The sequence below is a fragment of the Calidris pugnax genome, unplaced genomic scaffold (assembly GCF_001431845.1).
Source record: "Calidris pugnax isolate Ruff unplaced genomic scaffold, ASM143184v1 scaffold11, whole genome shotgun sequence".
NCBI lineage: Eukaryota > Metazoa > Chordata > Aves > Charadriiformes > Scolopacidae > Calidris > Calidris pugnax.
In genome coordinates, this window is record NW_015090803.1 from 606,350 (window position 1) to 617,461 (window position 11,112).

Sequence of the window (11,112 nt, forward strand, 5' to 3'; positions counted from 1 at the left end):
GTGCAGTGTGCACGCACTGGGTTTGCTCACCGTAGCATTTTAACATCAATGCAAGCACACCAAAATGGGTTTTTTGTTGTTTTGGAAAAGACAAATTGCTTAATTTTAAAAGCTATATAACTGCTGGTTCCAAGTCGCTGTTTTTGTAGACCCTAAATGAAGATAATAAATTTGTATCTTACAACAACTCTCTGTGTGTAGGAACCTATTTTAATACCCATCTGTTGTGCTGCTGTCACACTGTGCCAGAGAGCATGACATTGCAGTGTCACTATATTGCGAAACAGCCAAATTTTAATTACTACAAGCCATCTTAACGACGATACAAATCATGTATTTGTTTCAAACAAAAGCACTCCTGAGATTCTGTTTCTGTACTCTCCTTCAGATAACAAGCGACAAAAATTTTGAAATGTAAATGTTAAGCAAAGAATGTCAGCTACAAAATTACTTCTTTTATAACTCCACATCTGTCTGAAGAAACATAAACGGACCACCTTGAGGTGAGGGACAGGGAGGAGGGCAGGAAGATGAACTCCTAAAATAGCACATCGCCAGTTTTGGAAAGTTTACATATTTTTAATTTACTATTCTCCTAGAAAGATACTGGTTTATGGATGCCTTCATAAATCCCCAAAAGAATAGTTTTGAGATATATACCCTTTAGAAATAACTAAACTTAGAAAAAACAGCTGAGGTATCTATTCCTTTTTTCTGGAGAAGAGTCACTTAACACTGCTCACCTTCATATTTTGATACTTACCTGAGCCCTAGGAAGAATTCACAATCCTTTACACCACAATATCACACTTGGGATCAAGTAGCCCATTGAGTCTAATTGTTGTGCTTTCCTTCCAACCCTGCCTCTCACTGCTACTCTCTATGCTTCTACTTCCCCCTGTAGATAACGACGGTAATAACTATCATATATTAAATGCTTTGATATCTACTGCTAAGTAGTGTAACTAGGCAGGGACCAGTGACTGCAGTTGTGGTGTCACAGGCACATTTAAACAGCACAGAACAGAGGGACTGCTGAGCCACTGCATTTGGAAAGAAATACCTTGTGAGAGTCAATAGACTCAACCACACGCTGACTGATTCTTTGAGAAGTATATGAACTGGCATTCTACTGGCAACTACCTCATTCAAACCTTTAGCCCAGCCTTTCTTCAACTTTTGACCAGTGCCCATCTTCTCCCACTGAGCAAGTATTCCCCAAGCAGCAGTACATCAATTGCTTCATTGAAGGTCAGAACAACTACAGATAACTCAAACAAATCAACTCTCCAGCTCCCTTTTCCTCAAAAAACCCAATACACCCTTATCCAGTAACACTCTGGTAAAACGCTTATGCTCTTAGGTTTCTTCCTAGCCTCTCCTCCAAACCCCACTCTAGACCCTGGCAGACTGCTGATGCCAAATCATCGCAATAACATTGTCTGGATCACATTTTTATTTTTCTGTCTTCCTTGGCTGGAGTTAAATCTCCTTCCTCTTTATTGTTGTAAGCCAAAACAAAGTTGTTGTTTAGGATTTCACCCACACATACTAAGTGCACAACACCTCCACTTCTTCCCCTGACCTTCTTTTGCTTACATAAGTAAGATACTGTTTTTCATTTCCTTCATGTAACCTTCAGGTTCTGGCTAGCAATGGCTAGCATACTCTGATGCTTTCTGCCTCCAGAACAAATGTCTCTTTGCCAATCAAGGCCATTTTCCAATTCTATCAGGTTTTTTTTTATTATTCCTTAAGAACCCCTGTGCTACGCTGGCTATTTGCCACCCCCACTCCCCACCCCTTGCTCCCCACCACAAATTTCAGAATTTTTATTTTTAAACTCCAAATATCCTCAGTATTTACTACCTTGATTTTTTTCCTGCCAATGACTTCACTGGCCTACCTCTTTAAACTTTTGGAAAATAGAAAAATTAGGTATTCCTGTTTTTCCCCCCTTCATTTAAAAAAATGAACTCCTTAACACCAGCTCCATTGTTATTTCCTGCAATACCTTTATAAACCTAGCCAAGCCTAAAGTAACATCATCTCAGTTGACTCTGTTTTTTACTGCTCCCAGAGAAAGGATAACTAAGAAAGATTTTATTAGTAATGTTGGTGGCAAAGGAGCCTACAGGTGATGGTAAAACAAGGTCAAATGTAGTTGATTATCAAAGAGGCTAGTATCTGCCTGACGCACATGCCCCTAGCATAACATCAGAGATGTTACTACTTTCTAGTAGGCCGAGTAACACCCAAAATTTACACTCCGAGGGCCTGGGGACACACAGAGGTATGAAGTCTCCTCTCTTCCCTTCGAGCTAGGCTCACACTGAGGGGCGAGGGCGGCAGGCCGCCACCCGTTCCCCCTTCCTCACCCCTCCGGAGAAGGCGGTGCTCCCCGGGACCCCTCTGGCCCCACCGGGACCTCCCCACCATTTCTGCCCCTCCAGCGCCCGGCCCCCACTCTTACAGCCCCCCAAGGGCGGGGACTGCAGCCCCTCCGGATCCCTCGGCTCCCCTCGGGACGGCCTGAGGCGGAAGAGCGAAAGAGAACTCAAAAGGTCCCTTCCAACCATGAAGATTCCGTGAGGTTCTGTGAGGAAGCGGCCACAGCTCCTACCTCGCCCGACCTGAGGAGCCCAACCGTCGCCAGGAGACGGGCCGTGCACGCGCACCGAGAGCCAGTGGGCGGGAAGAGGGAGAGCTCTGATTGGAGGACGCTGCCTGTCACTCCTAGCGCTACTTCCGCCCGGGGGAGGAGGGGGAGGAGTAGGAAGGAGGGGGGGGCGCCGCCGCCGCCACTATGGGCGTCCCGGGGGTGAGCAGCTTCGTGGAGGAGCACGGGTCGTTCTTCACCGAGCTGCGGGTGAGGGACACCAAGCTGGTCATCGACGGGAGCAGCCTCTACCACCAGCTGTGCTTCGCCTCCGCCGCCGACTTCCGCCGCGGCGGCGACTACGGCCCCTTGGCGGCGGCGGTGGGCGAGTTTTTCGGCAGCCTGCGGGCCTGTCGCGTCGCCCCCTTCGTGCTGCTGGACGGCGGGCGCGGAGCCGACGACAGGAAGCTGCCCACGCTGAAGGGACGAGCCGCCGAGCGGCTGCGGGCAGCCCACGGGCTCTCCCGCGGCGAAGGGGGGTGCCTGGTGCCGCTGCTGACCCGCGAGGCCTTCGTGCAGGCCCTGGGCCGGTTGGGAGTCCCCTTCCTGCAGTGTTTCGCCGAGGCCGACCGGGAGATCGCCGGCCTGGCCAACCGCTGGGGCTGCCCCGTCCTCTCCCTCGACAGCGACTTCTGCGTCTTCGACCTGGCGGCCGGTTACTGTCCCCTCAGCCATTTCCAGTGGCGGAGCGTCCGCCCGGGCGAGGGGGCGGCGGGCTGTTACATTCCCGCTCGCTGCTTCTCCTTGGAGAGGTTCTGCGGGCACTTCGGCCTCCTCAACAAAAGGCTGCTCCCTCTCTTCGCCGTCGTGAAGGGGAACGACTACATCGACCTGGCAGCCCTGGAGGTGTTCTTCAGCAAGGTGCGGCTGCCGGGGGGCTGCGGGGCGGGGAAGGGGGGGAAGCACGCCCGCCTCCAGGGGCTGCTGCGCTGGCTGGCGCAGTTCGCCGGGCCCGCCGAGGCCGTCGACAGCCTGCTGAAGTACCTGAGGAAACACCAGCGAGAAGAAATAAGGGAGCTTCTGTGCACTTCAATGGAGGATTATACTCCGTCTGACGTTGGTCTGGAGGACTTTTTTCAGAACGGGAGGTACGAATGCGAGGCAGCCAGGAAAGCAGACCTACCCCAGTGGGTGCTCGATGCTTTGGCAAAAGGTAAGCTGGCCCCGTTCATCAGCGATGCCCTCATACTAAGAAGCACCTTCCTCCACGTTCAGGTGGAGAACATGCAGAGACCTAGCGCACACAGCACAGCTTTGCCCATCCGACAAGTTATCTATGGACTACTTCTGAAAGTATCTCAAAATACTGAAGCTGCTTCTCCAAGTAAGCAGACCAGCGAGCTGCCAGTTGTATGTGAATTTGACAGACTCCAAAAGACACTTAAAAAAACATTTGTTCAAGCAGCAAGCCTACCCCCAGATTTTTGTGATGATCATTTTCCTTTGGACAAGTTAATTGAGGTAAATGGTTGTCACAACCGATCACGGTTAACAGTGTTTCACAAGTGACCAAAAAAAATATTTGGGATTCACGTTTTCCAGCTGGTCACTGTATGTGATGCCTGAACTAAGCCATCTCAGAGTAAGTAACTACTTAATATAGAAGTACAGGGCTCCTAGTTTAGCCTGTGATACTTGAGAGGCTACACAGATTACCACCACCTTCTTCCCTTCCTGCCCTTCCCCTTCCCTTTGTAGGCAAAGTGTCCCAAGACAAATTACATGAAAAGTTGGTTGTGTGTGTATGTAGTATTGCCTAAATTTTCTATTCTAAGCCGTTCTTTCATCCTATGTATTCTGTTAACACTAATATTTGCTTTTATAATTATAGGAACTCAGCTTCATGAAACTTAGAGAAGTGCAATTTAACACTACAAAACTTCATATGTGATCAAGCTATAGATGTTTTGGAGCAATGTTCTGAAACAAAGTCTGACACCTTTTTTTACTAAAAATCACTATTACTTTATATATGAATCTTGCAGCTGCCCAGCAGTTTTACCTGCCACAAGTATGTATCCTGCTAACGTGTACCCCAGCTGCTTGCCAGACAGAACAGCGCCTGAAAAACAGCTTTTAATCAAAGGAAAGTTGTACTAGGTTAGTTCTAGTTACCATCAGCAATTCTGTATTTTTAAATTCTAACTATTTAGGACTGTAATTCTTGCTGTGAATGGAAAGTAATCCCCATTCCCAAAGTTGCAAAACTGAGGTTTTGTATGCAGTGATTTCTGAAACATCTGGAAATACAATCAGTGTCTTTCAATACCACATGCTCTATCAATTCTGGCATTTAGATAAACTGTTATCACATCTCTCTCTGTTTTAATCACTGCTGGTGGCTATTTCACGTAAGAATCAAGTCTACTAATCACTACTATGACAATTAAATACTATAGATAGCTAAGGTTCCAAAGGCTTACATACAGGTTATTTTACACCAGTTATTGTTACAGGCCTTTTAAGTGAGGAATATGCAAACACTTAAGAGTTTGAAAAATTACATTTGGGGGTTTTGAGAGACATTAGTAACACCTTCATTTGATGTTGGTATGTATGCTGTTTGTTTAATGCATTTGAGCTCCTGCTATTATAACAAATCTCTTTACTAAATATATGGAAATTATCCATTCAACAGAAGTTTAGAAAAAGAAAGATCATTCTGCATTTAAAGTGATCAGGTAAAACTGATTTCAGTTTATTTTCTACTGTGAGGATGTCTACTTAAGAATAGGCAAAATCATCCTAATCAAGGTTCTCAAATCACTGCTGTGATACTGCTGCATGCATGAAATTTATGGACAGAGTTTAAAACACCACTTTTTAGAAGTTAAATAGCACAACAAAGAGGGAATGTGCTAGGAATTGATACATTGCAGGTGAAAAATACAAGCTGCACACTTAAGATTTTGTTGTGATTACAGGTAAGCAGGTTTTCAACATATCAAGAACAGACATCATCCTTATATCTCACAAAGCAAGTATAACTTTTAGAGGCTCAAAATTAAGTTGTTTTTTTTTATAGATAGATATTTGCCATACCGAAGTAATTTTAATGCATTATGGTTACAAATTTCCCAACCAAGTTAACTTTTACGTAGGAGTTTAAGTCACCTGATTTGAAGATGACTCTAAAACCTCTTAATAATCTCAGGCAGTTGTAGAGAAGTGACATTTATCCTTCTGCCTAACATTTAACCGTGTAGTTCTTAATGCTTATGTAGTATTTTAAAATACTTCCTGTTCAGAATATCTGTGAAACTTAAATAATTTATCCAAAACTTGAAGTACTAACTAGCTTAAACACAAGCTTATTTGTTATGAGCAATTTCCAAAAGGCAAATAAAGTTTCTTACCTTTATTTTTCTACTCCAATTTTTAAATTTATTATCAGGTGCCCACGTCATGCCGACAGACGCTTTTGCTGGAGACCCTAGGAGTGAAAATGAGTTTACTAGAATCTATCCCCAGCCACTTACAACTGCCCGTTGCTGTAACATGTCACTGGATATGTTGTTCAGAACCAAAAGTTAAGTTGCCTCAATTAAAGGCTTTACTTCTAATGATAGTATCTGGAGAACTTCACAGGATAACAAACGATCCAGGTATGTCTCCAAAGATGAAAGTTTTAGGTGTTCAGCTGCTAAGAAAATCTATACCATAATTCATTTTTCCTCATTTATGGTGGGTTGTCCAAATTCAGATGAATTAACATTGATTTATACTATATTGATTTACTCCTGAGGTGTCATTCTTTGCACTGATACAGAGCAGAGAAACAGTGCTAGCATTTTATATAGATAAAACAGTAAAATGCCATCTTGTAAAATGTTAATTTGCATTTATAAATGCTTTCTTTAGGACTAAAAGATAACTTTAGATATTAAAGTTAACAAAAAAATAAGCTTAACACATTTGTGCATCAAAAGATAATAACTACTATTGTTGTATTCCAATAGAGTATTTTTTTTTTTGTGAGTTTTTCTAAAGTCACCTGTACTTAAAAATGCCAAGTTGCACAGGCACCTTGTATCTGCCTGTGCATTGCAAGAATTTGGAAGTACTAAGTTACCACAGAAATTGTTTCAGTAATATTTATACTTATCTGTTAGTTATGGTGGCATTTACTCTAGGAGTCCTTCATTTGATGGCAAAGACTTATAAGATTTTTTTAGGTTCTAGTTTATAGGAATTGGACTGACGTGGTTGCCACCTGCTTCCCAAATGGGTGGGAGTCAGATGGGAATCTTGTTTGGAATTGATCCACTCACAGAACAGCGTAGCAAATTACTTAACAAATAGAATTCCTGATTTCACAATTTCAGATTCTCATGGATATTCATATTTGAATTTTTACGCAGTTTTGTATCTTAAAGTTCAGCCTGAGACATTTGAAAACATGAAATTGAACTGGAGGATTGAAGACCCTACACATTGCAGATAACTTTTGTACTATTCACAGCAGAACATTTATTTGCATGTCGTTTTTTACTTGTAACCTAGATCCCACAGCTGTACGTGCTGAAGATGACACTATTGCATATAATGAATTTCTAAAGTGGAAAGAAAAGAAACTGCACAATAAAGACTTTGATTTAGATGCTGCACACAGTTTTTGCCAGTGGCAGTGCTGTCTTCAGATGGGATTGTATCTCAACCAGCTACTCTGCACTCCTCTCTCTGAGCCAGACCTAAGTAGGTAAGGATGTTTCAGAGATCTGCTTTACACACAAGCCCCTGATGAAATGTGTTTATGGGTTTCACTTTCTGTGTCAAACCCCTTTGGCCAATTTTACTACATTTGATGATGTGGTAAAATTGGCCAAGTTCTTCAGAGACAATATGAAGACGAATACAGAGTCATGTAAGTATCCCTTAGGGGTCCACTGTTGGATCCTGTATGTAGTTAAGACCATTTTTTTTCACTGAGCAGCATGTTTTTGTACCTGTCCTGCTGAGGTGTGATTCTAAATGAGGATTCTCTCCTTCCTTTGAGCAGGCTTTACAGTGGGACCCTCGTGCACAGACTGTACCAAGAGCTTAAATCAACACCTTCAGTGGAAAATCTGTTTAGTTCATCTCCAAAAATGACTCTGCTTTATCAGGTTTTGTTAAATACGGTAACATCGACTGTATCTCCAGAATTCTTTCAGAAACCTGCCTCCTGTAAAAAGAAGAAAGCATCAACTAAGAAAAAAAAGACCACCCGGTGTGCTATACCACAAGCTCAGCGTGTATGCAATGTTAATAGATTTGCATCACTTGCCGTGGATGACTGAAAGCAAGCATTACTCCTGAAATAATTTTTAATGCTACGCAGATGGAAGAAATAATATTAAAATATGTCACTATTGGAATTTGCTCAGCTGTTTTCACACAAGCTCCTGTTTTAATCTTTACCAACAATTCTTGCTTCAGGGATTTTTTTTATCTACTTTTTTGTAACTAAAACTCTTATAAATAAAAGAAGTGCTGTATAAAAGTTGTGGTGTTTTGTTTTTCTTTAAAATATTGGTCTAATTGAAAACAAGAGCAAAGTTATTGAGCCTTTCAAAGCTGGACTATTTTAGAGGAATTCTCTTCCTCACACTTATAAGCTGGGTATCTTTCCATCTCTCTGAACACTTCCAACTTCGGAAAGAATCTGATCTTTGTGTTTGACAAACACAGTGTTTACAGATCAGATGAAAATGGGCAATGACAAGTTTAAAAATATTGTAGAATCAGCCTTTAGAGGTAGAGTATTTCTACTTTCAGTGACAGCCAGCTTCCATCAGTGACAACTGTAGGCACTGAATTATACTTGGGGAGAAACTTCAGCTTCTATTCTCCCCCACTTTGATATGTCAGTAAGAGTTAAATGCTTACCCAAAGCTGTCACATGGTAGCAAGTTTTGGCAGCAGAGTAACTTTGTACTCTTCTGCCATTAACAAACTCTCCTTGAGTTAACCTTCTTTGACTGAAGGCTACAGTAAAATTACAGATCTCTTTAACTTGCCCCAACATACACTAAATTACTTGACAAACCTTTACTATCAACATAGTAATACTGAAAAACAATATATATATTAAAAAAAATCCTACAGCATCAGTATTTTGTATTAGCTAACTGTCCCGCAAAATTAGTCAATTTACATAAATGCTTTCTTATAAAACCCTTGGTTTTTCCACTGTCTTCCTCATTTGAGATCGAGTTACAATTTTTGTTTTTTTCTTCAGAATCCATACGCTTTTTCTTACATTCAGGAAAATCATGATTTCTAGCTTTAATCATTAAGGTCTTGCCCATTACTTACCAGAATTCAAGCTCAATTCCTGTATCATCCTGTGCTCAGTTTTCAGTCCTGGTTATATCTCTTGCGTGACACGTGTCCACATGCCAAGTAACTCACTAGATCTTGTGCCTTACAGAAAGGGTCTGATATCATACAGCTGAGTCTTGATACTGCCATAATACATCCAATGAGAAAAAAATACATTTATGACATCTATTAAGTTAATGAGACTATTTTTGAGACACAGTCTGAGATAGTAATATTTAGTATCTTCAGTACAAAACTGCTACTTATTAAGCTCCCAGCAGATGGCACCTGCACTCAAACATACAGCAAGTTACTGGAACTTTACAACCCATTTTTAAAAAGACTTCAATTGGCAGCACTCTGCAGTCACATTTCCATCAGCTGACTTTATTTAAAGTTGAAGGGGGCTAAATTTAAAGTTCTTGATTTTAGTAACTAAAATCCTTAATCATCCAAGTCATCCTCTGCTCCATTATGATCCCACATTTCATTTCACCAAGCTTATAGTTCTTTTATGATTTTAAATCATCAGAAATAGTCACATTTTAAATAAGTCTTAAATATAAAAATACAGGCATCTTTGATTCCGCTTTGTCAGTGCTGTGAGAAAAGAAATATTAATTTACTCTGAATCCCATATGGGAAAAGTGCTGGAGAACATAAATTCTGGAGACTTGCTGAGAAGCAGTATCTTCAATGTAGTTCGTAAGACTGGGATAAAATCAAGTGTTCCACTTCCAGATAAAAAGGCTGCTGTGATCACACGGCATTTTGAGAATACCTTTGGGAGTCCTGACTCAATGATTAAGAATTACTCTACTGGAAATGTGTTCTCAATGCAGAATTCAGCTGTTCTTTGTTGCTGGTAAGATGAAATACACCTCATTGCGAACACCAGTCCTGTATGCAGAAAAAAAATTATTACTAATTCTAGGCTTACTATTCAGAATTTTAATAAAATGTTCCAATTTTCCTTTTTGAGCCATTACAGGTTTTCAAACTTCTTCAAAATAAAGGGCCCTTATTAAAACAGAAGAGTTCTCTATTCCACGCTTTAGTAAGAGCAACTAAATTCCCTGGTTGCTGTCTATTTTAACCCTGCATTAAATGCCTCTCTTTTTTTTGTGGAAAAATCCCATTATTGAGAGATTTTTCTCCAATTGTGTCAAACTTGTTGTTAGGTGGTAATGATCAAAAACAGAGCCAGAAAGTGGCAATAGAATTCAGTCCATGCATTTTTCATAAATAATGAGATTGAGATAGATGAATTACTTGTTATTGTTTCATCTTCCATTGGAAAACACAGCAGGACTTACTTGGGCATTAAAGTGAATTACATTCAATTAAGTTCCCCCTGCAAGAAGGCAGAATCAATTCTTCATAAAAGACTGACATTTCATTTTTTGTCTAGACTGACCTAACTTAGGAAGTGAGACTTGTGCTGGGAAAGGGGTACGTCATAAAATTTGCTTACAGACCAGGCAGTAACACTTCAAAGCTAAGATGGCAAATTGGCATTAATCTGCACTGATACAGATTTCTGGGACTCCACGACCACGCGCAGGGCACAAGCAGTCAAAGCCCATGGAGAACATCAACAAGAAGTTAAGACTTACTACATGGAAAGCAGAGTTGCCATTACTTTCTCAAAACCCAAGTTCACTCAAGAGATTCTTCATCAGCATGCACTGCCAGTTTTTACCATCTGTCTTTACTGAAGAATACCAAGTATTTTATTAATCAGTGTTCTGAAATGGTATTTAAATACTGAACACCCTACAAGAAGACTGAACAACTACCGCCCCACCTGCCAAAGATGGTAATAGTTCAACAGGAAGAACACTGACAAATGCGTTCGACTCCTGAACGGCAGAACTGCTGGAAATACGAAGCCTTTGCTTAAAGACATTAGTGCATTTTTGTAACAGGGCATCCCATTCAGGCCCTATTAGCTCAGCAGGAAGAGGTGAGGGCCACATGCTCCAGTCTCTCCCTGTACACATTGGTAGTCCACGTAACGTGCAGACCGAGCTGGGCCAGGGCAGCCAGAGCAGTGTCCTGTCTGCAGCCCCACTTCCTGACCAAGTCTGGGAATCTCCAGGGGGAAGGAAAAAAAAAAGAAAAAAAAAAAAAAAAACAATTAACATATT

The 11,112-nt window shown here is 41.5% G+C and overlaps 2 protein-coding genes across 2 annotated transcripts in view; one reads left to right on the forward strand and one right to left on the reverse strand.

The window, feature by feature from the left end:
- Positions 1 to 2,686, reverse strand: part of NEK11 (NIMA-related kinase 11) — a 130,067-nt gene extending 127,381 nt beyond the window's left edge. The window contains exon 1 of the mRNA XM_014937745.1: positions 2,624 to 2,686. The gene's annotated coding sequence lies outside the window, so the exon portion shown is untranslated. The remainder of the gene's footprint in view (positions 1 to 2,623) is intronic.
- A 104-nt stretch (positions 2,687 to 2,790) lies between these two features.
- ASTE1 (asteroid homolog 1 (Drosophila)) lies at positions 2,791 to 8,141 on the forward strand. The gene is made up of 4 exons (XM_014937770.1): positions 2,791 to 4,120; positions 6,054 to 6,264; positions 7,163 to 7,358; positions 7,659 to 8,141. The coding sequence occupies exons 1-4, from the start codon at positions 2,807 to 2,809 to the stop codon at positions 7,936 to 7,938; spliced, it is 2,001 nt and encodes a 666-aa protein (XP_014793256.1). The 5' UTR covers positions 2,791 to 2,806; the 3' UTR covers positions 7,939 to 8,141.
- Positions 8,142 to 11,112: the final 2,971 nt, after the last annotated feature.

What these genes read in the sequence shown, in the direction of transcription:
- ASTE1 (XM_014937770.1), top strand. Translation starts at nt 2,807, where the DNA reads ATGGGCGTCCCGGGGGTGAGCAGCTTCGTGGAGGAGCACGGGTCGTTC. An exon ending in CTTTGGACAAGTTAATTGAG is followed by an intron (nt 4,121 to 6,053) that starts GTAAATGGTTGT and finishes ATTTATTATCAG; the next exon opens with GTGCCCACGTCATGCCGACA. An exon ending in CAGGATAACAAACGATCCAG is followed by an intron (nt 6,265 to 7,162) that starts GTATGTCTCCAA and finishes CTTGTAACCTAG; the next exon opens with ATCCCACAGCTGTACGTGCT.